Source organism: Corvus kubaryi, unplaced genomic scaffold (assembly GCF_017639235.1).
Source record: "Corvus kubaryi isolate FWS band 111438036 unplaced genomic scaffold, C.kubaryi_AGA036_p1.0 37260, whole genome shotgun sequence".
NCBI lineage: Eukaryota > Metazoa > Chordata > Aves > Passeriformes > Corvidae > Corvus > Corvus kubaryi.
Genome location: NW_024581077.1, coordinates 7,562,347 through 7,584,395, shown reverse-complemented (window position 1 = coordinate 7,584,395; position 22,049 = coordinate 7,562,347). Strand labels below are relative to the sequence as shown.

Genomic DNA, 22,049 nt, shown 5'->3' with positions numbered 1-22,049 from the left:
TGGTGGTGCCAGAAGCCTCTCAGCACAGGGGAGGAAAGGGGCAACTGAGTGTCTCCTACCGAGCACGAATGGTGACAGGGAACCGAGTGGCGTCGGGTGCGGTGCACTCCGTCTGCACAGATATGGCAAAGGTGGCCTCACTCCTCATGGAAGGGATGTGGTACCTCAGGGCGGCCTGCCAGGACAGAAAGAGGCTGGATGGCAGAGAATAGCAGGGTTTTTTTGCTGGAGAGTATCCTCATCTAGACTAAGCTGCTGTTTGCTGTCTTGTATTGGTGTAAGAGAAAACTATGCAGCAGAAGCAGAGGTTCTGCTAGGAGTGCACTGCTCCTGATGGATTTCTTGGAGGAGAGGAGCTGCTGTGGCTAGGTGGAGATGACCCAGACTTCATTTGGAGAATAGCTGTTACCTTCCTGTTGGATCACAGTTACCCCCACCAGCTTTGAAGCCCAGATTCTTGCATGTTACTGCAGCAGGTTGTTTTCACTGTTGGCTAAGTAGCAAGGTAAGATGTCCACTGGCTTTCAAGGCTTTTCACCAGACACATTTTTTCTTCCTGGCTGGACTTACCTGCAGGAAAAGACACCCGTGGCCCTGCACACGCAGGGTATAGTCTTGGGCAATGGCTGGCAGCTCCACTGTCTGTAGCAGGAGGCGATTGCTTTTGTCTACTCTGAAGTTTTGGCTGAACCCCTTGGAAGTGAGAGAAACCTGAAGATCAGGGCTATCCTTGCTGAAGATGGTGGTTGCATACAGGGCTAGGGCTTCCAGAGCAACAACTGTGTCCTGAGGAAAGAGAAAAAACATCAGGAAAAGTAGGATTCCTGCTTCCTATGCATGCCCAGTCCTTAGCCTTTCCCTCCCTCATACTGTAGCTATAGCACAATAAGGGTTGAGCTTTTCCCTTTGGCTTTTAGCATGGACTTATCCATAACTCCCAGGACATGTAAATCCATACATCCTCTTCTAATTTACTCTTTTTTTACTATGGGCTGTTAGAACCCATTGCTCTCAAAAAACTAGCATCAAATTTGAAGATGATGATGGCTCGAGGGGGTTACCTGCGTTGAAGCAAAGCCTCCATATGGGTTTTGCTGCTTAGTGAGCCAAGACACAATCTGGGATGCCTTTTTGATTTCATCTGATGACAAACTTGACTTTGTAAGGTGAGCCATGAGGATACTAGATGTCAATTCCACATCAACGGATGGAGCTCGATACCAAGATAGGGAATCTTCTTCCTGTTTGGACTGTTGACTCCAGAATATTTGGTCATCTAGAGGTGGAGTGGGAACATTTATGGAGCATGTAGCTGTATCTAGTGACCCTGGAGTTCTACTTAGCCCCTGTATATAGGTACTAAATGAACATGTACATTGGACACAATACAGTTGGATGATACATGGGTGCATAGCTCCCTATTTGCTCCCCACACCCTGCTTTTCCCAGTAAAACCCTAGGCCTGCTGGGGAGGAGCTCCATAATATCCATGAAATATCCAATCCGTGGTTTGGATGACTGTGAGGCCAGACACCAGGACTGTGAGATCATCCATAGAGACAGTCTCATAGTGTGGATATAACCTGGGACACCTTGGCAAACTGAGGCTTGGACAGCCAAGCCTTGGACTCCCCACAAAGCTCTGGCAGTACCCCCCCAACTCCTGCCCTCCATTCCCATGGTTGTTCAACCCAGGGATTTCCACAAAGTTCTGCCGTGGCCCTCCCTCCTGCCCCAGAGTCTTTGGTACCTGATATTATGGCAGCCTTATCCAATCTTTTGAGGATTTTCTGCCTGAGCGCCTTGTCACCTGCCACTGCAAAGGCATTTGCAGCCAGTGCCAGGCTGTAGAGGTTGGGACTGCCAGTATCAGCATTGACCAGGTCCCTTATACATTTCAGAGCTTTCCCCACAACTGGGTCCTAGGATAAAATTGAAAGCACACTTGTTATGGGGACGGTGTTTGGGAAGGGAATGCAGATTTCACACGTGCAGAGGAGGGTGGGAAGAGGGACAGCACACAAAGGGACATGATGGATAACAACCCCCATGTGCACAAAGGCAGAGCCCAGGAGGCACTGTCTGCGAGCGGCTGCGCACACAGCCCGCTCCTGCTGCCAATACTCACGGAGTGAGGCATCCCTGAGTGTATGAGAGCTGTCACGATCACAGAGCTCAGCCCCAGGCCTTCCTCCACTGCACCCTGCAGCCACCACAAAACACAGAAGAGGGCTGCTGTGAGAAGGAAGAGGGGAAAATCTTCCAGTGCCTTCTGCTCCCCTAGTAAAAGCCAGCACAGGCAACAGTGCTGGTCCTATTCTTTCTCCTAAGGAAGTGACAGGACTGGTATCCACTTTTAAAGGTCCTGCTTACCAGAGCACTTCTCTGCCGGGGTTTCCCAATCTCCTCTGGGTAGCTGATTGCTTCCCTCTGCTGAGCACATTCCCCTTTCCCCTCCCAAATGTAAGATTTTCAGTAGCGGATTTCAATGCCAGAGGAAAGTGATGTTCCCACAACCCTACTGCAAGGTGGAATGTGTTAGCTTTTGAGATTGAGGTAGGGCAGGCACTGCTTCAGTTCCCATGTGCACATCGTCAAATGCAAACCTTCATCATTCATAACTTGTAAAAGTGCCACCACGACTAGGCAACCCTGAGTGTCACCAAGGCTCTTCAGAGCCTTCCTCCTGCAGCAGAGTTCATTTGTTCTTGGCACCCAAGCTGGACCAGAAAGCGACGGAGCTCTGAGGTACCTAATGAACCACCAGGACATGTCATACCATCAGACCATTGTTGAAGAGTTTCCCCACACTCTTGAAGCAGCCAGATGGAGTCTGACTTTTAATCAGGGCACTGGCAGCATCCTTTATATTTTGTTCATCTATGTGGATGAAGTGCTGGGCTTGGCTGAAGGTCTTCAGGACAAGAGCCGTAAGCCTAGAGCCAAGGAAGGAAGAAGGAAATAGAACTGAACTGCCGCTTGATGCACATTTCCCAGAGGAGACAGGAGTCTCTGTGTCTTCTCCTACATCATCCATGTAGAAATACCAGCAGGCCAAAGCCCCTGTGCAGATGGAGAACTGGAAGCAATGCACATGAGTTAGATGCTCATGAAGCTTGAGCTCAGAGCCATCTGCAGCAGGAGAGAAAAAATTCAATTCTCCAGCCCCTCAGAGCTCTGCTAATTTCAACAGGATGCTTTGTTGCCCTGGAGGGTTGACATTTAGTGAGATCACTCAGACCCATTCCCCACCCTGTTCAGGCATAAAGCATTCTGAAAAACCTGTAAAGAAGGTGCTTTTGCTGCTGAGTTTTCAGAATCAATCTTGTTTGGGGTGCTCAAGCACAAACAATCCAACAGGGGTACTTCAAGTTAGTTCATTGTCACATTTGACAGAGGTGTTCCATAGACTAAGAGGATATGTATACATATCGAAACAGATAAATAGGGAAAGTGACGGCATATTGGGGAGTGTGAAACCTGGCACGACATAAATGTTATGGAAAAAGAGGTGGATATTGCTCTGGTTTCAGCTAGGGTGGAGTTAATTTCTTCCCAGTAGCTGTTCCAGTGCCATGTTTTGGATTTGGAATGAGAATGGTGTTGAGCAAGCAGCTGTGTGGTGCTTAATTTCCACCTGGGCTTAAACCACGACACTTTCCAAAAGGTCTCAGGAGCAATTTCTGCTCAAAACTCCACAGCTTCAGACCGCCTCAGTTTCCCCAGACCAAAATCCAAGCCAGCTCAAGCCTGACCAAGTCACACTGTTGTTGCCCAGTCATGTCTGGATATTGCTGCTTACCAAGTGTTTCCTGGCTCACTTCCTTCCCCAAAGGCACTGTATGAGCCATCCGTGTGCTTGTACAGGAGCTGTCGCTGATATCCTGCGGGAAGAGGCTGGGGGTAGTGAAGATACTGTGTGCCTGTCATGTTCTCCAGGTGCCAACCTGCCCCACCAATCCTGCTGATCATTACAGAGAGCATTATCTCTGAGGAATTTAGCAGAGGGGTGCCATGTACCACTTGTTCCTCTGACACGCAGTAGCCTGATTTACGCTGCTGTAATCACCATGGTGTCAGGCAAGTGATGCTGCACAAATCCTGCTCAGCACCAGGCCTCTGCTGAGGCTCCTACCACACAAGTACTGTCGTGGACATCACCAGCTTAACGAGTAGAAATCCACTCACCGCTTTCCAGATAGCCAATTGCCTTCTGTTTGATTTCTGGAGTCAGCTGTCCTGTTTCTTCAAGGTACCGTGTGATAAAGACGTTTGGGGCAAAATGAACCATGTTCTGCTCACCACAGCCACTGGACATCTGGAGAAGCTCATCTATGTTGTCCAGTGCTGTTCCCATAATGTCACCTGTAAGACAGAACCACGGCTTTGGGAGCCATACATATTCTTGCATGTAAAACAATTCTGGTCTCACAGATTCTCTGGATAACCTCCTAAGACTGATCTCAGTTCACCACTGCTCACATGATGTCTACAGACTCTAGGAACAGTGATATGGTATGTGGCTGTCTTTCCCTTGGCTTGGTGAAATTATACATCCATCCAGTGCCACTTGTATAGGAGAGATGGGATACTGCTCTGGAAGACAGTATTGCTGTACATATTCCCTCTTATTACTCTGTTTGCTAAAGAAGACACAGTGGCACCAGAAGAGATGTGTCCTGCAGGGAAAAGTATTACTTCCCAAGACTCTTCTAAAAACTCACCTAAGAAAGAGATGTGGGCTCTCTCTGACCCAAGGACAATGTTCTCTGGCATAGTGAAAGAGATTGTCTCTGAAGCTGAAGTTCCTGCAAACGGCAAAAACATCAGAACAACAGGCATAAGGGAGATGGCAGAGTCACAGACCAGGAGGTGGTGTAAACAAGGCTGGGATCACCTCATCAGTGGGTGGAATCAGCATTCAGAAGAGAGGATGACATGGACATCTAGCCACCCATTGATGAGGGTCTGTGATGCGGTTAGACTGTGGCTTGATGTAGCTAGGAGCTTTTAGTACTGGGTAGGGCTGAATGGCTTTACCTACCCATAAAAGCTCCAAAATCCCTGACTTTCTGCTCCCTACACTCCTCCAGATAGTCCTAGAGTTGTTCAGACACCACACTGCTTCCATCTGATCTCCTCGTTCTGTGCACAAGCACGGCCTCAGTAGTACGACAGTATCTGGAGTCTCTGCACCTACCTTCAGGGCACAGGAGTGAGGTGTGGGTCTTTTCCTCCATCTGCCCCTCTGCCTGGTGGGGAAAAGGCTGGTCAGCTTAGAAGGGAGAGCAGTAAAATCAGAGAGCAGCTGTGCAGCACCCCACCTTCCTGCAAGCACCTTTCCCATCCTCGTGGGCCATGGCAAAGGGCTTCACACAGACAGCAGAGGTATCTGTGCCAACAGTGAAGTTGTACTGGGAAGCAGGTTTCTAGGCTGCTAGATGGCTTTTGACCCCATTGCCCTGAGAGCAAGCAGTTCTGACATTTCTGTCCCATCCAGTGGAGGAGATCATGCTCCAGTCCAATCTACCCTTAGAATCACTCCTTGACCAGCCTTGCTGAGAATTGTGCCCACCTCCCCAGCTGATTCTTCCTTTCCAGAGCCACCCAGTTTTGAGCCTGACCCAGCTCCAACCTCAGCAGAACCCTGCAGTGCAGCCTGACCTTCACCAGCAGGTGTTTAACCACTGTGTCCTTCCCTCCAGACTCTGGCACAACAGCTGTACGCTCCATGCAAACATCTTCCCGCTCCATCACCTCAGCAGTGACAGTGAAATTCACCTTCCCTAAAAAACAAAGCATCAAGGGGCCGGTTGGCACATCTATGCCTACGTTTGAGTTTGCTCAGCCTAGGGCTGCTCACTCATGTTTTGCAGAGTAGGCCATCTCCCTTCCAGCCCAGCTCTAGCTTCCTCAAGTAGCTCTGCCAGTGCCTCCCACTCCTGCTCCTCCCTTGACCCCTTACCTAATTTTGTAGCCTTCACATCCCAGGAAAATGTTTTTGCTGAATCAGGGCACAGGCAAAGAGTGAATCTGACATTTTCATGCAGAAATTCAAAATCCCTGGAGTCCATTAGGCTAAGCTGGAGCTAGAGGTGAAACAAAAGGGGGTTCAGGTTACAGAGCTGCTGCTGCTGTGTTTTTCCATTCAGGTCCTTGATTCAAATAACAATCAATCCCAGAAGCCAGGGGTGAGTATGATGATGGCCTCTTGCAGTATCTGTGGGACACCAGCAGTGTCCCATGGACATGCAATCATGTAAGGTTTAGCTTCTGGGGAGGGATAAACTGGCCAGTGATGGCTCTGTGTGGAATTAAATTGAACAGCTTCTTTCGTGTCTTTTCCAATACCTAAGAAGGCAGCCCCTTCGTTTGGAGCTCTATTAGTAAAGTAGTTTCCACACATTCCTCTGTTCCAAACCATCCTGGAGGGAGTCACTCACCGCCATGCACTGCTTCAGGTAGCTGAAGACTTTGACTTTCAGGGGAAATGATTCTCCACGGAAAACAGAGTAGGGCAAAGTGGGTTCCACGAAGAAGGGCTTGAAGCTCCGCAGGCTGGTGGGCTCTGAGATTCCCAACCCATGGCTCTCCGAGGTGCAGAAGGTCATGGCTCTCCAGTCTGTGATACTGTCAGGTACTGTGACAGCTAGCTCAGCAGCCCCTGAATCACTGAGGAGAAAACAGAGTAGAATTTTTTCACACCCTGGGAAGATTTCCCTTGGGAAGAAAAATGCAGAAATTCAGACTATGAAATGGAAGTGCGTGTGAAGGTGTGGGGATTCCTGGCAAGTAGGACAGAGGTATGGGAAGGATAGCAAATAGGTGGACAAGGAATGACTGAGAGGAAAATGCGACCCAAAATTTGCTTCTGAGCAGTGTTGCACCTGAAATTTTTCTTTTGTGTGAGCACACAGGGCTCACAGGGGTCTGTGTTATACACCCAGTCTGTGCCATGGAGCATAGTGTGACATTTCCTATTGGGAAGGTGTGGGGACAATGGAACATGTCTCTTCTGAGGTGCATATTGATAGGATAAAAGGTAACATACAGTAGGAACATGGGAGATTCTGACCTGGCCTAAGAAAATACCACGAGGATGGTCAAACACTGAAACACAGTTTGAGGAATCTCCATCCTTGGGGATACAGAGTGCTTGACTACAACTTGGTCTAACCAGACCTGCCGTGTGTAGAATGCTGAGCTATGGATCTGTGGAGGCCTCTCACATCCTGCAAGAGTCTGTGATGCTAAATTCCTAGAAGCATTTGGAAAATCTCAAGCAGAGACAGGAACTGTACCAAAACTCTGTTGTCCTTATCCACTTCTTCATAGCTCCCTCTTTTCTTTCACGCACAGAAGGCAATAATGCTCTGTCTCTGCTCCTGCCCATTCCCTCTGCCGTGTCTGGTAGAAAGTCAGTATGCCTGTGGAGCCACAGCCCATGATTACTCACTTGATGGGAACCAGAGTCCAGATGAATGTCTCTGGGAACCAGGTACGTGCTGGTGCTGACTCGCTGCCCAGCTCAGTGTGCTCAGCCTCAGCAGCTTCAACAGCAGCATCTAGTTCTGGGTACAAGCTCTCTGAGACTGCCAGCTCATCGAAAGCTATTGGGAATACAAGCATTCATTCAAAGCAGAGCAACTGTGAAACCAGGAAGGAGTTCAGCCAGGAAAAGCCCAGTTCTCCATCCCTCCCACTCCCGCCCCAAACCCCCTCATCCTCTCCCAGATGCCCTCAACTTACTTCACTATTGTCTTCCACAAGACAACCCAGGAGACCAGGGGGATTCCAGCATGTGTGTTCTCCCCCATGAGACATTTTACCTGCTCACAGTTTTGCTCTCACTCCCTGCAGGAAAGCCTAGATACTGCCCAATGCCAATCTTGGCTCACTCTCTGGTTTCCAGAAAGACCTTTCCTAGTCTTACAAACGGATTTTCTTTTCTGAGACAGATGCCCCATTTCCCCCCTTAACCATATTCCTGCTCACCAGCTGAAGCTTCCAAGCAGGTTGTTTCCCTGCAGCCACCCCTCTGCCCCTCCAGTGCACTGGACACACACACATGCCAGGGCCTCTCCCCTCTCCCTGTGGAGCACATCTGTGCAACCTCCCACTCATGTCTGTAAGCCATCCCCAGCTCCTAAGTATGCTGCATGTTCAGCTGCCCATGTGCAGCCTATATGTTACCCGTGATCTCCAAAGAAACAGGAAAAATCAAGATGTACACATGTAGTCGAAGTCAAAAGTGGTCTGGGTGTGGCACTCAATTGGAGACTTGATTTTAAGGCTGGTTAAAAATGTTAGACCTGCATTCTGGAGGAAAGAAGGGAAAGAAATGAAGGTATATTTTGTGGAGGGGGTGGTGTGTCTGTCTCTTCTGCCAAATCAGCCATGGGTGTTGTTGCACCTCAGCATAACCTGCAAATTTATACAGGGAGAGAATGCAGAACTGTCCTGCTCCCAGAGCCTGGTCCTCGTTCCAAAGGACTGTGGGGGTGACCACTTGCATGTGCATGCCTGTACACAAAGTCATTATTTTGGCACCACAGTTTGATGCCCACTCTGACCCAGACTTTTCTCATCCTTCACTGCCATTCCTTTCTACTATTCTTTCCCTCACTTCCCTAGGTCCCCTTTTCTCTCAGGTGCTTCGCTTTTCCAACCTCCAATCTTCTCTGACACAGGCTGATAATCCACTCTGCTTCCAATCCCTAGAAAGTCTAAAGGGCACTAATGGGGAGCTGGGTTCTAGGAATCTCCCTGATCAGTGGGAATTTATCATGCTGGGAGCATAGAGTGTCATTGACCTCTTAGTTCAGAAGTTTGGCAAATTCAGATCATGAAGTTTATAGGAAAGACAATCTGTGAAGCTACCCAGTGCTAACCTGGGATATAAAAGGGCTCGGCTCTGGTATTTCAGGCCTTCTGGAAATTAGATTTACCTTCAGAAGTTCATAAACATCTGGCTGGGACACTGCATAAGAGTATCTGTTGTACATGAATGGTGACTTTGCTCCTGGTGAAAGGGTGGTCTGAGAGGCATCAATGATTCCTGGGCCCTTGTGGATAGTGCAGTAGTCACTGTAGACATCTGTGAGGGTGCTGAGCTGCTCCTGAGCATAGCTGAACATATTATACACCTGTAGACAGAGAATGAAAACAGTACAGGTCAGTATGAGAGGTGGAGAGATTTTAATTTCTATCCAGAGGTTTCCTATGACCTCAGAGGCTGAGCTTGGATCCCACCAGTCACAAAAACCCAGCCCCAAGGGGTTTTGAGTTTTATGGAAAGCCTCTCCAAATTTTGGATGTGTAGCACCAGAGAAGAACATGAGCCACTCTGGGGTATGGCTGCAGAGCTGTGGCACTTCTAGCTTAATAACTGTACCTGTGAACTCAATGCACACACTAAGGACACCTTCCCTGCATGAGTCATTGGACAGCTCCTTGTCTCACTGAAGGCACATCCTGGATCCACCAAGACAGTCTCAAGAAGCAATTCAGGTGTCCATAGACCCAGGTCTAGAGGAGAAATGGGACCCTTCCACTGCCAATACACCACTTAGAGTCCACTCTGTGAATGGAAGGACTGTCTGGTTCACGTGAGCTGGAACAAAGTTCGGAACAAAGAGGAGCCTATCCCACATTCGGCATTTTTTTTAACACGACTTTTTTTAGAGCACTATCATGAATCAGTTCAGGAGGTGGATGTCTCTTGCCTTCTGCTTGCCACTGTGGCAAAGCACTGTAAGTTTAACAAGGATGTGACTTTGGGCTGTAGCTGGGGATGACAGTGGTTTATTCTATTAGATCCCTCTGTAGACACTGGAAATTTTGGCTGGTGTTTGATGTTGGCCTTCATTTTTTCTCATTAAGCTGTGCTGTGTCCCCATTTGAGTACCTGTTGGTATATCCACCATGCCTTATTAATCAGCAAGGGTCAGCACTGAAATGACTCACACTATCCCTGGACAGCTCAGCCTCTGGCCTCAGGAGCAGGACACTTTCATCTACTGCACGGATGCTGCACAGGGAGCCTGGAGCAGCCTGCAAATGGAGACGGACAGTCGATCCTGGGAGAGCCACTGCATCTGAGAAGCCAAGCTTCACCTGCAACAGCAGCAGAAAGAGGAACTGAAGGTACTGACAGATGAAGGAAAGGGGAAACTGTGGTTATTGGATTCTGCTGGATATCTATTGCCAGTTTGCAGATAATTAGCCACCCTCCAGCCAACCTGCCCCTTTATGTTTTGTGCACTGCTTACATGGTTCCTGAAGCAGCTGGAGACTTTCAGGCGAAAGGTGTCAGCTGCCACTTGTCCCTCAGGGAAGGCAATGTAAACAAAGAGGGTAGCCATGGATGAAATGAGGTCAATGGGCAGAGTGATGTTGAAAGCCCCACTGTACTGACCTGAAGGAAGAAGGAAAAATTGAAGAAATATAGGAAGATGTGAGGAAGTCTGCAATCCAAGGATTACAGCAGGAACGCGCTCTTCCTCTGTAATACTTCTGTACAGTTTCTTGGATAAAACTATTCTGCCTTGCTTCTGGGGAGGCCACAGCTAGACCAGGATGTAGGTTAGTACCATTTTATAGCAGTGACTTGACATCATAATGGGTCTTGGCAAAAGTGAGCGCTTGGAAGAGAAATGACTTTCCGCTTGAGCCCAGAAAAAAAGATTCCGTAAGTTACCTTGGAGGTCTCTGATAATTTCCTGCTTGGCAGATAAACTCTGACAGTTTCATCATTTGATCAGAAGGGAAAAAACCAAAGGAAATTAAGAGACAAAAAAGATAGCATATCTCCTATAGGGTTTTTGTGCCAGCTCTGTGGTTTTCTGTTGGTCTCAGATGTCTTTTCTCTCGTTCTCCATCTAGGCTGGAAGGACTTTCTTGTTAGGTGCTTAATTTGTTCCTGGTAGTTAGATGCTCTTACCTGATGGTGGATCAAGAAGCACTGTTGTTTGGCCATGATGCACAAGGGACCCTCTGGCCATAACCTACATGGTAATGAACAGAACAAAGAGTTGAGAGTGCTTCTGCTCCATGTTTGTGGGCCAGCAAAGGGCGTTGTACTGACACAGACCCGGCGCAGAGCTGACCTCGCTGGCGCTGCCCTGCACTCACCAAGTGGTAGAAGCGTGCTCTGGTAGCCCCGTGGGCCAGCTCTGTGGCGAGTACATGGTAGTGCACGGTGACCTGCTGCACGTCCCCACAGGCTGGCACTGCCTGCACCGGCTGGATCCTCACAGAGCTGCGGCTGGAGGAGTAGAAGGCCCTCAGTGGGAGCGATGCAGTGCCGTAAGACACCTTCACGTTTCGACCGCTCGAGTCCTCCGGCTGGGACTTTGCCTGTGGCACAGAAAAAAATGCCTGAGGATTTCTTGCAGCTCTCCCTATGCCAAAACCAAGACTGACTGAGCAGTGGGCTCTGAACTATCTCAGGGTAAAGTGTCTATTTCCACCTATGCCAAGTTCAGTCTCTTTCTGTGGAGCTTGGCACTGCCTGCGGTACCACCCTCTGGGATAACTGGTGTCTAAACAGGAGCAGGGAGCTGTATACTACTAGGGCTTTGGCTGAAGTCTGAAATTCTGCAATGCTGCTGCTACCCTGGGAGCAAGCCAGGTCATTAGACTGTGTAGAGTGGCTTATTAGCTCCTGGATCAAACCTTTCAACTCTGCTTCTGTATGGAATATGTGGATAAAGTATTAGAATGGATCTGCCCTGATAATGTATTTCACTCATCAATGCTGTTCTGTATTTCTTTCAGCACTTTCCCTGATCCATAGCGTAGAGGTGGCAGGGGACAACTGAAGATCAGTAGCCTTACTCAACTTTGACATATGACCTATCTGTACTTAGAGTATAACATTAACATCTTTTGAACTTACAGCAAGGTCAAAATCCATCATCCAAGATACCTCTGGTAATATCAGAGACAGGGCTTGCCTCAAAGTGCTTTGACCTCCAAGTTAGACAGGACAGGCATTAGAAACCTAGCACTACAATCAGACAAGAGAGTCTTCTTTGTTCATGGGAAAGCAGAGGAAAATTTTCTCTGTCAATTCCCTCTCTGTGACATTCCTATTTAGCTCCTTACATTCTAGTTACCTGCTTAGCTCCAGATTGGTTTGCAGTAACCAGCTCCTAACCTGCAGCATAACTTTACTGCTGTTGTCCCATGCTGATGTCTCTAAGACAAAGGAGGCCATCCCAGTGTCATCTGTGAGGTAGGTCTTGGTCTGCTTCCTGCTCCCATAGGACACTGTAAGAATCACCTTCTTGCCCTTCAGGTGTGTCCCATTGGCACTTTTGAGTTCCAGCTGTAATGATGCAGAGAACAGTCTGAGAATTGGAGGCCACAGGATTGCAAATCTACCTCCCAGGAGGAGTCCCAGTCCCCCTCTCCACAAAGGGACTCTCAGTGTGAATTTTAACTTCCCCAACCCTTCCCCATTTATGCGGCAGCCATCTCATCTGGATAACCTCTTGGTAAACAAGTCAAAGGAGGGACTGAGACAGAGGATTGTGCTGGCAGCTTTGGGCAGCTCAGAACAAGGGGACCTCTGGGCACTTCTGTGCCTACAACCTGCTTAGGCCCAGCTGCTGGGCTTTCCATGTTTCTTTCCTTTTCACTCACATTTCCATAATAGGGAGCTCCTTGCTGATAGTAGTAGCTTGTCCCCCAGAACTGGAGAGTTGTGACATCAAAAGTGACCTTGCAGTTTTCGGTGGTGTTGAACTCCACCCCTGGGAAAGAGAGGAGGCACAGGCAGGTGAGTACCATGTGTCCAAGCAGGCATCAAGATTGGATGAACTCAGTTAGGGGGTGGACTATCACTCACAGGGGATTGTAGTTTCTCCATGCAACTTCAGGAGTCATTTAACACACACACACTCAGCTATAGGGCCTCCTACATTCTGACATGAGAGAATGACAGCAGTCTGTCAGGAGGTCTCTGTCAGACAGTTCTCAAACACACTTTTCCACTTTAAGATGGTCCTACTCGTAATTGTCCTCTTCTTGTCTTCTTCCCTCCTCACAGCAGTCACTAGAAGGCAACATTTTTCCTTGCCTTTCCCCTGTCAGTTTGCAGTCTGCTGTCTTGTCCTGTGTGCCCATCTGAAATCACTGCAGTTGCTTGTTAAGAGAATGTGTGTCACTGCTTCTGGCAAGGGGCTGCAAAACATTTTCTTGTGAGGAAGGCTTTGCAGAATTTTGTGAGAGAGGGAACCTTACAGGAAACTTTATCTCCCTATCTGGGATGTGGAGATAAAACTAATGAGGAGCTAATAACAGTACACAGTCAGGACCTTGGTTATCCCTACTTGCTCTGAGAAACTCCTCATTCCAATGGACTGTCCTAAAATATGGTTTAAGAACAAGAGAACCTGGCATGGCCCACCTCTGTACACATTTTTAATGTGATGAGAACACAAAAAAAAGCAGCTCTTGCCCATCTCTGTCAAAACAAAGTGACTGCCAGAGCTGGACTGTCCACAGCAACTTGTAGAGGAGCAAGCACACTGGTAAAGCCCATCCTGCAACTGGGAGAACTCACATGTCCCATGTTATGATACTTAAAAACATTCATGTTGTCATGGTGCTCCCAGGGAAGACACAGCCCTCCAAACATTAGGCCTCATGGGAGCCAGTGCTGAAAGCTCCAGTGGTTTGATGGGAAGACACAAAGATCCATAAGGGATCTTATAGCTAAAAACCCAAAGACAAGTATATTTTATGAGTGTAAAATAAAAGATTTTCCACAAAGCATAGAATCAGTTTTTTTCTACCTGTTCCACTTTCTTTCAGGAAAGCCTCAGCCTCCAGGTTGAAATCATAGTTATCACCATGCTTCCGGTGGAAAATCTTAGTATTCACTTCAGTGGAAAAGCAGCCATCCTCATCTGTCTGGGAATGTGAAATTGTGTTTGTTAAGCAACCGTGAAGGCAAAACAGTCTCTTTGCCCTCGTTCCTCCCTTCGGCAAGAGGAGTGGGTGTCTCCCGTGCTCACCTCTCCTGTGTAATCCTTACAAATACTGCGCTTGGCTTTGGAAGACTTCCGGCTATAGCGGATATGCTTCCGGCACACCACAGCCTTCACGCTACCCTGGACTGCTTTCCCATAGGTGTACCTGGCAGAGGGAGCACAGAGGACTCACACACAAAAACACTGGCTCAAGAGTGACTAAGGTCAGCTTTAGCCTGTGGTATGCAGCTGTACAGCCCAGCAGCCTGCAGACTATCCATGGATCATCAGCGCAGAAGAGGAGGCCAAGAAACACAAGTGACCTCATCAGATTGAGACAGAGGGCAGCGGTGGGCGAGTTCTCTTCAAGTCAACACTAGTCCCACCAGGCAGGGCCAGGGGACATTGTGTTGGCCACAAGCTGAGCCATGATTCCTACAACACTGCCGCTAATAAATGCAGCAGAGGTGCTGTACTGTAGAGAACATGCACCACCACACTTTCAGACTCACAGAGACAGTAGGGAGAGAGAATACGGACAAAGGTGAGAGTCCAGGAGAATTACTTAGCAATGGATGCCAGGGTACCAGCTCTTGGGGTGGAGATAGGGTTGGCAGAGACCATTTTGAGCTCAGTTATTGATGGCTGTGCATTTTCCAAACCAGTAAAAATGCACCTTCTGCCACGATAAGTCAGCTCACATGCCACAGACGTGGAGACAGAAGTTTTCCTCTAGGATAGTGATGACCCGAGGCATCTGGATGGAAACACTGAACTTGGGCAGCGCTGTGTGAAAGCAAGAGAAATATAATTCAGTGAGAATAGAAAGAGTTCATTTGTTCCAATCCTTCCTAAGTGGTTTTTTGCAGAAAGAAAAAATCTCTGCTTTTGTTCCGTGACTACCAGCACAGGGCCTGGTAGGAACACACCAGCAGCCCAGCCAGGAGAATGGGATGGGAGTAAGCAGCTTGAGTGTCCTCCCCAGAACACAGCTGTGGGACACTGCCTCAGTCCATCCTCAGGACATGGGGGAGGAGAAAGCTGGTGGGCCTGGGTGAAGGTCGATGGTTACACCTATGGGCAGGCACTTGCACTTCCCAGGAGATAGCACAATCAGCACAGCTGCATGGCCCACTCAGCTCTGTGTGAGGGGGGGCCTGGAGGCTGGAAATACACCTTTCTCTGCTGCCATCAGCTTCCTGAGGCTCTTACCATACTCCTCTACCCTGAAGGTGCGTGTGAGGTCAGGCATTTTGATGGTGTACTCTCCAACCGGTGCTTCTGCAGCCAGTGGGAAGGACAGATCCACAATGCCTCCCACAGGTGTGACATCCAGCCACTGTGCAATTCGGTTCCCTTTGGGGTCCTGCACAGGGGGAGTAGAGAGCAGTTATTTTCCAGTGCAAAAACACTCTTTTGAAGGATGTCCAAGATACCAGGGTGTGGTCTGACCACATATTCTCTTGTCCTGAGAGCCTAGGTCTATGGCACAGCTACAGTGCTCAGGTGAGTCCAAGCTCAATGAGGAAAGGACTTTCCTCCTGGTCTCACTGACAAAGTAAATCTATCATATTATTGTTCTCTGGTGGCATTGCCATCTCTGACTGCTGCAAAACCGTAGTTTACTGCCTGCCTGTCTCACTAAGACAGAGAAGTGGTCCTTCTTAGAGACCTCTGTTGTCACCTAAGCTGGCACAGCCTCCAAGGTCACTGTGGAGACACTCTGCCTAAGGCACAAGCTACTGGGGAGTGATTTCTAGGGACTGATATCTTGAATCCCCAGGGAAAACTGGGGAAATGAGGCCAGGACTCCATGCAGGGGAACCACCGAGGCCCAGTCATGAAGGAAAGTGTTCTCCCACTGCTGGCTCTGGGGAGGGCAGGATGCAAAACTCTGGGTACAGCCACACTGCCCAGTAAGGGCTTTGTCATGGGTTGATGGGTGCTTCATGTGGGACAAGTGGGCACTGCTGTTTGAAAAGGTGAAGCTGGATCAGAGTGCTATGTTTGCATAAGTTGGCACAAAGTATTGCATAGCTGTCTCACAAACCGTGTGTTTACATAATGATCCCTTGCTGGGTATGGCATGCATACCATACATTAACTACTGCCCATTGCTAGCTGGGACTCTGACTTCTCTGCATGGGTACTACAAACCCCACCATCACTATCAGGTGTCTTTCCTCAGCACAGTGATTACACTGAACAAACAGATTTTAAGAATAACAGCCTGAAAGCTGCTTTAGGAAGTGTTTCTAGCTGTACAGTCATAACACTAACTGGTCAAACTTTTGGTTTTTGTATGCTAAATATAAAAATCTCCTTAAGGAAACTTCAGGATCTTCACAAGTCTTCAATTCACAGGCTACAGGGACTATAAGTCCAATGACCACTCTAGGAAGGTTTACTGGTTTTCAGTGGCACCCATCATTTACTGCAGGGATCCCTGTGTGATCAGTGTTGTGACACTGCTCTGCCAAACTTTTCTGGACATGGAAGGAAAGGCAAGCAGCCAAGGACTGTTCCTATTCATTCTGAGGTAACTGACTTTCTGCATCCATATTTCCCCACCACCATCTCCAAACCTGTGTCTTCCCCAAGGTGAGAAGAATTCACCACTTTCAATACAGTAGGAGCTTTACCTTCAGTTCCACCAGGCGCTGCTGTGGGGAGGAAACAACAGTTACTGGTGGGATGCTTTCAGGTAAGTTACCATCCACCTCCTTGGTATTCTTTATTTCCCCCAACCATCCATCAGTCTTCTCTAAGCAACTCCCAGGACTGCCCATAACCCAACATCACGAGCAGCTCCTGTGTTGCAGGTGGTGCCGAGCTCTGTTTGTAAGCACCAAAAGCAACACTGAGACCAGCTGTACACATAACCTGGCTGGGCCAAGCACTGATCTAGAAGACATGCAGGCAGCCCATAACATTTCCAGACTTCAGGTGTCTTCCCTCTTGACTTACTGTTTCACTGCTGGCAATAAAGTTCTGATCCAAGGTCACAATCCGCAGCTTGACTATAAAGCAAAAGAAAAACAGGACTGGCTGAAATGAGATCAAGTCTCTCTATAGTAAATAACAAGAACAGATAGCTAAGAAAGATGTGCACACGTGCTTCACTGAGAGGATTTGGGCAGCAGATAGAGCCATCCACTCCTAGGCTATGCCCAAAGCCCTGCTAGGAGCTGGCAGCCTGCTAGAGCAAAAGTGTTAGGAGAGGCAGTGTGGTGCTTTCCGGGAAGGCTGGCTGTGCTGGTGAGAAACAGCATTTTTCTGGACAGGGGACCTGTGGTGGGCCCCTCAGTCTTGCCTGAAGTGAAGGTCATCCTAGGGGAAAGTGTGGAGAGGCATGGGGCAAACAGATGTACCCTGTGGTGATCTGAGCTGTGCTAGGGCAGTGGTGGGACCTGTAGGACTGCAGTCCTCACCTGAGGAAGTCTGTGGGGAAGGGAGGGATTTAGGGCCCTGACAGAGAGTCATGGCTTTGACTGGAGCAATCATGAGTAGAACACTGTGGCTTCTAAACCTTTTCTCACACATCAAGGAAAACACACAACCCCTGTTCACAGTGGCATGCACCATGCTGACATAGGAGAGAGATATTCCCAAACCTCTCAAAGCCTAAAAGGAAGATGAAGCCTGTGGCCCATCTCCCTCCCTGAGCAGGTCCTGCTCAGAGGACTAGAGAGTACCCCACATTTTGTGGCCTGAGGACCACTCTCTCTCACAAGACATGGCATTCTGTCCATACCAATCTGTCCAGGTTTGTACACTGGTTTGTCTGTCTGGATAAAAGTCTTCTTGTCTGCATGCTTGATTAGGACTTTCTGTTTCTTCTGGAACTCTGAGTTGCCTTCCACAACTGTGATAACAACAAAAGCCACTTCATCAGGGTTTCCAACAGGAGGAGGGACCTGCAGGTATAGTTACAACCATCATTCAGGGTGGATCTCATTCCCAGGGTTTTTGTAATAACAATTAGGTTATTACTTTTGCGTTGCTCCAGTTATTCTTGCCCTGAAAGACTTCACAGAACATTTCAAAAAGTTTTCTAGAAGAGTAAAATATTAGTGGGGCTACACAGCAGGAAAGACACTGGCAGACCTATGCAGGCTGAAGCAGAAGATTCACTGGCTAATTAAGACATCCTCGTGGGAAGACACAATCCTTTGCATTCCTGACCAGCAAGAACAGAACTCATGCAATATCCACCCTAGTGAGAACCCTTGAAAGCATCTTCCTCACCTGGAAGCTTGTGCAATGAAAGAAGGGGAGCTGAGAGATGGACTGAGTGATGAGAGTCTCATTCCCAGCTCTGCTTTGCAAGGTGACCGACACATGGATCGGGACTGCTTGCTCTCTGCTGAGCTGGAGACACACTGTCTCTGAGAAGGGGTAGTAGAGCTGAGATGGTATTGCCACGACATAGTTTCTGTTGAAAAAGAAAGAAAGAAAGAAGAAGATCAGGTTAAACTGACTTTCTAAGAGGACAGGTTTTCACCTGTATTTAGGTACTTCCTAGGAGACTTCTGGTCTCTTCATTCCACTGTCATGACACCAGTGGGACGTGACACCATTCTCATCTATGGGTACTGCAGACATTAACACTGAGGTGGCACTGTATGCTGCATGAACATATGAAAAGATAAAGTCACTGCCTTACAAACTGAAAGTGAAAATAAGGTGAAGGGATCTCCCCACATCACCCAAGGGATCAGCAACAGCTTGGCTCTCTTGCAGGTTTCCCGAGTGTCATAGGTTAGCAAGCATAGTCCCGGAAGGGATGTCCTTGCTAAGGGGTGCTTACAGTTTCCTCTGGGAACTGATAGAACCTATCAGCTGGCCAGTTTGAATATGGACAATTCTCTTAGCCACTTAAAGTTGTGACCACCTCTGTGATCCACATTTAAGAATAGGCAAACTCCCCCTCCAAGCTCTCTCTCGTTTCCGGCGCTGGGACAAGTGGCTGCGGGCCCCGTGTGGGGGCCAGCGGGCCCAGCCAGGCCCTGCTTGGGCCAGGCCAGGCCGGGCCACGGCCATCCTGGGTCGATGGATCTGTTCCAGCCATGGAACCCCCCCCACTGCCTTGCCGTGGGCAGCCAGAGCGGCTCGGCTCTCCCCCCTCTCCACTGCGATAAGAAAAATTCAACATTCCAGCTGCAAAACTGCAAGGCTGAGGTGAGATTAACCCTTTTACTGCTGTGAAGAGCTGAAAACCTGAGGGAAGAGAGAGAGGAGATGCTTAAAGCTGAAATTCTCTTGTGAAGCTATGATATATCAGAGTATCCTGTTGTAATTTCATGAAGATATGGGGGGTGGAGTGTTCAACTCGTAAGCAAAAGCACCTGCGCTGAGATAGGCAGATGCTGACACAGCTGTAATTTCATGAGAAGTTTGGACAGGGAGAGATGAACCAGATGAGGACTTTTGCTCCAAACGGGAAAGGAGAAAACCTCAGTCCCTAGAGATGCTCCCAGAGATAGTCCTAACGATGAAGATGATGAAGACCCTTTGCTCCCAGGGAAGGAGAAGGGCCTCTGTTTTTGTTTCTGAACGGCTCAACCTTAAAATTGTACCCCAAAAAACTTCAAGAGTGGATCCTCGAAAGCAGTTGCGGGAAAAGCTGCAAGTCGGGGGAAAGGACTCACACGCAGGCAGAGAGACTCCTCTTCCTGAATGGACTGAACAATATTTGGAAGTGGGTGGCTGTCTCGTTGTGATAATGTTTTCATAGCATGAGCAAGAAGAGACTTCTCTTTCTAAATGGACTGAACAAGGTTATTATGGAAGTGGTAAACAGACTGAACATCTTAAGGGTTGTCTTTTTACATCGTCAGTGGGAGAAGGGAGGAAGGTGGGGGGAGGAGGAGAGTTCTGAAGGTGGTATTTTTTTTTTTTTTCCCTCTTTTAGGTTTGTTAATAAACTTCTTTATATTCTTTCAAGTTTGGTGCCTGCTTTGCATTTCTCCTAATTCTTATCTCACAGCAGATAAACAGTAATGAGTATTTTGGACCAAACCACTACACCGAGTCTTCAGCATTTTCGCTGAACAACACTATGTATCACCATCAGTTTTGCTGGCTGGTTTTCCTCCTACTCTTGGGCTCAGAAGCAATGCCCTATGTGAGGGACCCACTGTCCCAGCTTCATCTTCCAGACACAGAGACTTGTGAGCACCTTCACTTCAGCTGCTCACACTCTTGTCCTCTTTGCTCTCCCATCTCTGCATCTACTCTGAGCTGCGTCCATAACACCAAAAAGCTGTTCACAGTTTGGTGGTTTTCATCTTTTACTGCAGTGCAGCATCTAGGACCAACAAAAAGCCAACATTCAAGCACATTTCAAAACTCTTATCAGTGACTCCTCCCACTCACTGCCTCTGGACAGGCTCAGCCAGCAGCATGTTTTGCCGGAAGCAGAGGACAGGGCCTGGAAAGATGAGAACAGCAGGAGGAAGGGAGGTGACCTGCTGGCAGTTCTCAGCTGGAGTTCAGCACCCTGGCGAGAGGGAGCCAAAGTCCTGCTGGCCAGGAGCCTCTGGGTGCTGTCACACTTGAGTGCTGCCAAGCTGCCTTGAGGATCTCAAAACACGTACCAACAACATTTTGTTTTTCCTATTTGAGCTGACTCATGACACCTCCCTCCTGCCACTTGCGCCAAAGGATGGGATGAGCACTAAAAACTCACTGCTTGAACCTCCCATACCTCCCTTGCTCCTAATGATCCTTTACTCTGGAACATTTTCTTACACCCCTTTAACAATTCATCCCTTGCCCTTGCCTTCTGAGCTATAAAAGTAATAAAGAGCATCTCTGAGGCTGTCATCCAAGGGTCCCAAGATGCAGGCTGGATCATGAATCTACAAAAACATTGGAATACAGCAGACAACCTTTTGAAGCAAGTGGTATTTCCATAAAGCAAAGCTTCACGCTGAAGGTAAAAGTGGCAATCAGGCAGCAGCAAAGCGCATCCTTTGCGTGGGAGCTTGTCAGCCTCGGGAATATGTCCTAGAGGAAATACTCCCACTGGATAAGTTTTGTAAAGCTAGGCTTGTGCATGCCACACCACATGCAGCAGGAGGGAACCCAGCTACAACCCACTGACATATTTCTCACTGTAACATCTACTGTTCAAGCACAGTCATGCTTCTGTTTGCACTTGTGCCATGGCTGCAAAAGCAAACGCCTTCAGAAAAGCAAGAACAAGTTCACAAGCCAGGATATCACAGCAGTGCCTGCTGGAACAGGACCTGCATTCCTGACAAAGTATATGAAGAGAAGCTGTGCTGGGAATTGTCCGTGCCAGAGGTCTGAGAAAAGGCATGGTGGGAGCAGATGGCCAGCCAAGCCTGAACGAACACACTGCTCTACCAAAAGCATCCTTATCAGATACTTGGGCTCATGCTTGCTCAGTTTGTAAAGGCACTCAGCTTTGCTGGCTAAACTATCAAATGGTGACCTATGACTCTGGGAAGAAAAGCTTAGCCCAAAGGAAGCATATTCTGCAACACAGTAGGAGACACGAGATATTGGCAGGTCAGAATTAAGCTGATGCAGAAAGCTGGCAGAGTTGTTCTGCCTGAGTCCTTGCTGAAATACATGGTCTACATCAAAGGCACTAAAGGAAGAGCCAGTTAGCAGGGACAATGTGGGGAGAGGGCACATGGAAACCAAGTGAAACCTTGGGAACATGAGAAATTATGCCCCTTTGGAAAAACATGCCCCACCTTAAGATTCTGTCCCATTTCTGTCATATTGCCACCTGCCCCCCCACCAGGATCCCTTTATAGACCAGAGCACATTTGCAAAGCAGTGAAGTTCTTACAGCGTTGCAGGCATTCCAGCCGTGCTAGGCAGGAGAAGGATGCTGCCCCACAGGAAAATGATCCCCCACATAGCTGATTGCAGGCTGAATTCCTCCAAGGAAAGCTTAGCCACTCCTCAGTACTCCATTCGCCCCTGCTTCTGCTGTCTTCCTTCTTCCCCTCATCCGGAGCTGAAGGAGCACGCAGCTCCTGCCGTGACTGGACTCCCGTTCCTCCCTTGGCTTCAAATCCAAGGTGGAAA

General features: G+C 48.5%; 1 protein-coding gene across 3 annotated transcripts in view; it reads right to left on the bottom strand.

Annotated features, from left to right (window-relative positions):
* The window catches only part of LOC121662723 (alpha-2-macroglobulin-like protein 1), a 26,827-nt gene extending 4,778 nt beyond the window's left edge, over positions 1–22,049 (bottom strand). For 2 of the 3 annotated variants that reach the window (XR_006015385.1, XM_042024239.1), the window contains exons 1-31: positions 21,808–22,049; positions 18,228–18,414; positions 17,734–17,896; positions 16,947–16,999; positions 16,622–16,642; positions 15,192–15,345; positions 14,681–14,765; positions 14,025–14,145; positions 13,803–13,920; positions 12,649–12,758; positions 12,161–12,331; positions 11,134–11,358; positions 10,943–11,006; positions 10,272–10,417; positions 9,967–10,116; positions 8,949–9,146; positions 8,232–8,319; positions 7,457–7,610; positions 6,444–6,672; positions 5,966–6,089; positions 5,665–5,786; positions 5,201–5,252; positions 4,725–4,808; positions 4,189–4,365; positions 3,803–3,884; positions 2,780–2,936; positions 2,129–2,203; positions 1,751–1,922; positions 1,062–1,276; positions 571–786; positions 60–175 (exon numbers count right to left, since the gene is read on the bottom strand). Coding sequence is in view for 2 of the 3 variants with exons in the window: in XM_042024239.1 (XP_041880173.1) it covers positions 60–175; positions 571–786; positions 1,062–1,276; positions 1,751–1,922; positions 2,129–2,203; positions 2,780–2,936; positions 3,803–3,884; positions 4,189–4,365; positions 4,725–4,808; positions 5,201–5,252; positions 5,665–5,786; positions 5,966–6,089; positions 6,444–6,672; positions 7,457–7,610; positions 8,232–8,319; positions 8,949–9,146; positions 9,967–10,116; positions 10,272–10,417; positions 10,943–11,006; positions 11,134–11,358; positions 12,161–12,331; positions 12,649–12,758; positions 13,803–13,920; positions 14,025–14,145; positions 14,681–14,765; positions 15,192–15,345; positions 16,622–16,642; positions 16,947–16,999; positions 17,734–17,896; positions 18,228–18,414; positions 21,808–21,878 (4,100 nt within the window). In the remaining variant the exon portion in view is untranslated. The remainder of the gene's footprint in view (positions 1–59; positions 176–570; positions 787–1,061; positions 1,277–1,750; positions 1,923–2,128; positions 2,204–2,779; positions 2,937–3,802; positions 3,885–4,188; positions 4,366–4,724; positions 4,809–5,200; positions 5,253–5,664; positions 5,787–5,965; positions 6,090–6,443; positions 6,673–7,456; positions 7,611–8,231; positions 8,320–8,948; positions 9,147–9,966; positions 10,117–10,271; positions 10,418–10,942; positions 11,007–11,133; positions 11,359–12,160; positions 12,332–12,648; positions 12,759–13,802; positions 13,921–14,024; positions 14,146–14,680; positions 14,766–15,191; positions 15,346–16,621; positions 16,643–16,946; positions 17,000–17,733; positions 17,897–18,227; positions 18,415–21,807) is intronic. The other variant, XM_042024240.1, reaches the window with a different exon arrangement.